Source organism: Populus alba, chromosome 11, assembly GCF_005239225.2.
Source record: "Populus alba chromosome 11, ASM523922v2, whole genome shotgun sequence".
Lineage (NCBI taxonomy): Eukaryota > Viridiplantae > Streptophyta > Magnoliopsida > Malpighiales > Salicaceae > Populus > Populus alba.
Genome location: NC_133294.1, coordinates 22,663,960 through 22,665,986, shown reverse-complemented (window position 1 = coordinate 22,665,986; position 2,027 = coordinate 22,663,960). Strand labels below are relative to the sequence as shown.

The 2,027-nt window shown below is 47.2% G+C and overlaps 1 protein-coding gene across 1 annotated transcript in view; it reads right to left on the bottom strand.

The window, feature by feature from the left end:
- The window catches only part of LOC118049443 (uncharacterized), a 2,935-nt gene extending 1,311 nt beyond the window's left edge, over positions 1 to 1,624 (bottom strand). The window contains exons 1-3 of the mRNA XM_035059441.1: positions 845 to 1,624; positions 488 to 635; positions 1 to 194 (exon numbers count right to left, since the gene is read on the bottom strand). The exon at positions 1 to 194 is cut by the window's left edge and continues 1,311 nt beyond it. Of these exons, the coding sequence (XP_034915332.1) occupies positions 1 to 194; positions 488 to 635; positions 845 to 1,624 (1,122 nt within the window). The remainder of the gene's footprint in view (positions 195 to 487; positions 636 to 844) is intronic.
- Positions 1,625 to 2,027: the final 403 nt, after the last annotated feature.

Sequence of the window (2,027 nt, the reverse complement as noted above, 5' to 3'; positions counted from 1 at the left end):
AGTTGGGGAGGAGGCTATATTAGAATGGAATTTCCAGTGAGGGGGAGCTAGGTTTGGTTGAAGTGCTGCAAGGTTTGCAGCGTCTACTTTGGTTTCTAAGAGGCCAAAGATATCAAGCTTGTGTTTTTGTGTCCATGCATGGACGGTTTTTTGTTTGTGGAGGCCATTAAGACCCCATATGTTCCAGCTTCCAACTATGAACATTTATTGAGAGGTAGTGAATTGGTTTGAAATTAATGGCCCCGGGCCTCCTTTTTTTTCCGACCCCCCTTCTTTTTCCTTACTGTTTTTGGGGAAGGGGAAGGGGAAGGGGATTGGACAAATGCTGATGCTGTTGGCAGTGAGGCTGAGGGTGTGTCAGCCGTAGTCTCAATGGTAGCAGAGGATGATTCACTAATTGTTCTTAGTGAATCCATTTTACTTTCTATGCATGCAGTAGTATTGAGGACAGTAATGTGATGAGAGTCAAAGTTATGGCAATCAGTACCTGAGTCATTGCTTGAATCACACACTTCCATTACTGGGAGGATGGGAATTATAGTATCAGTAATGGACAAGGCATTGGTTTGAGGTTGGAGTGATGTGTGATCGGCAGGAATGGATTTTGTGGCAGGGGTTGGTGTCCTTGATGTGGGCTGTATTATGGATAGTAAAAGATGTGGTGAGACTGGGGAGGGCGAGGGAATTGGGTCTTGATGTTGTGGGTTGACTGGTGGAGAGGATAATATGGTAGTGGCTTCAGGTGCATCAAGCCGAGGGGGGATTTGGCAGTGAAGTTGTTTGTGGAGATTGGGATGGAGGGTATGTCTGGGACTGGGGGAGATGGACAAGAATGACCAAATACCTTGCACTTGTCACAGTGAGAAGGTTTCCATTCATAATCCACCGTGACCTTGATAGGCTCTGAGGATAGGGGACAATCAATATCAAAGCTATGGACAAAGGGAAGATTTGCATCAACCTCAACACACAGCCGGGCATATTCCAGCCTTGTGCAGGTGTATGTTGATTCATCACATGAGAGAGGTCTACCCACCATGCTCGCAGCCAAACTAAGTCCCTGCTTGGACCATAGAGGGAATGGCAAGCCATGTAGCCGGATCCATACTGGTAAGGTTGATATCTTGCTTTTGTCAAATTGAAATCGTGGGTGCCACTGTTGAAGAATAATATTCTTCCCACCGAACATCCATGGCCCCTTCTCAATGACTGTATGCATCTCTTCTTCAGTCTTGAACCTAAATATCATGAAACCATTTGCAGTAGTCATTACTGTTTCAAGGCCACACGAACGCCATGCCTTGGTGGCAATGGTATTCACTGCATGATAAGGCAGTTTAAATCCTGGGATGAAACCTATCATGCATCTCATCCATTGGTCTTTGTTCTCCAGTAGGATTTGTTCTGAAATCTTGAGGCAGTGTCCCACCGGTTGCCTGGGAAGGGGATCCAGTGTGAAACGAGTGCTTGAGTCCGAAACTCGAACTCGATCTGCCCATGAAGTTTGGCTAGTAGAGGCTGTAGGTTTTTTTGTGTGGTGTTTTGGTTTACTCAAAACTGGTAGGCGTGGAGAAGGCAGTATGGATGTGGAAGGGGGCTGCATAGGGGGAGTAATCTGGGCCATGGTTTTGTAAGGGTTTTGTAAGGGTGGCTGAAAGTTTGCTTGTGGAATGTGACCCCTAAACCCTAAACCCTAAACCCGAAACCCTAAACCCTAAACCCTAAACCCTAAACCCTAAACCCTAAACCCGAAACCCGAAACCCCGAACCCGAAACCCCAAACCCCAAACCCCAAACCCCAAACCCCAAACCCCAAACCCCAAACCCCAAACCCCAAACCCCAAACCCCAAACCCCAAACCCTAAACCCTAAACCCTAAACCCTAAAACCCTAAACCCTAAACCCGAAACCCTAAACCCTAAACCCTAAACCCTAACCCCGAAACCCGAAACCCTAAACCCCAAACCCCAAACCCTAACCCCGAAACCCTAAACCCTAAACCCCAAACCCCAAACCCCAAACCCCAA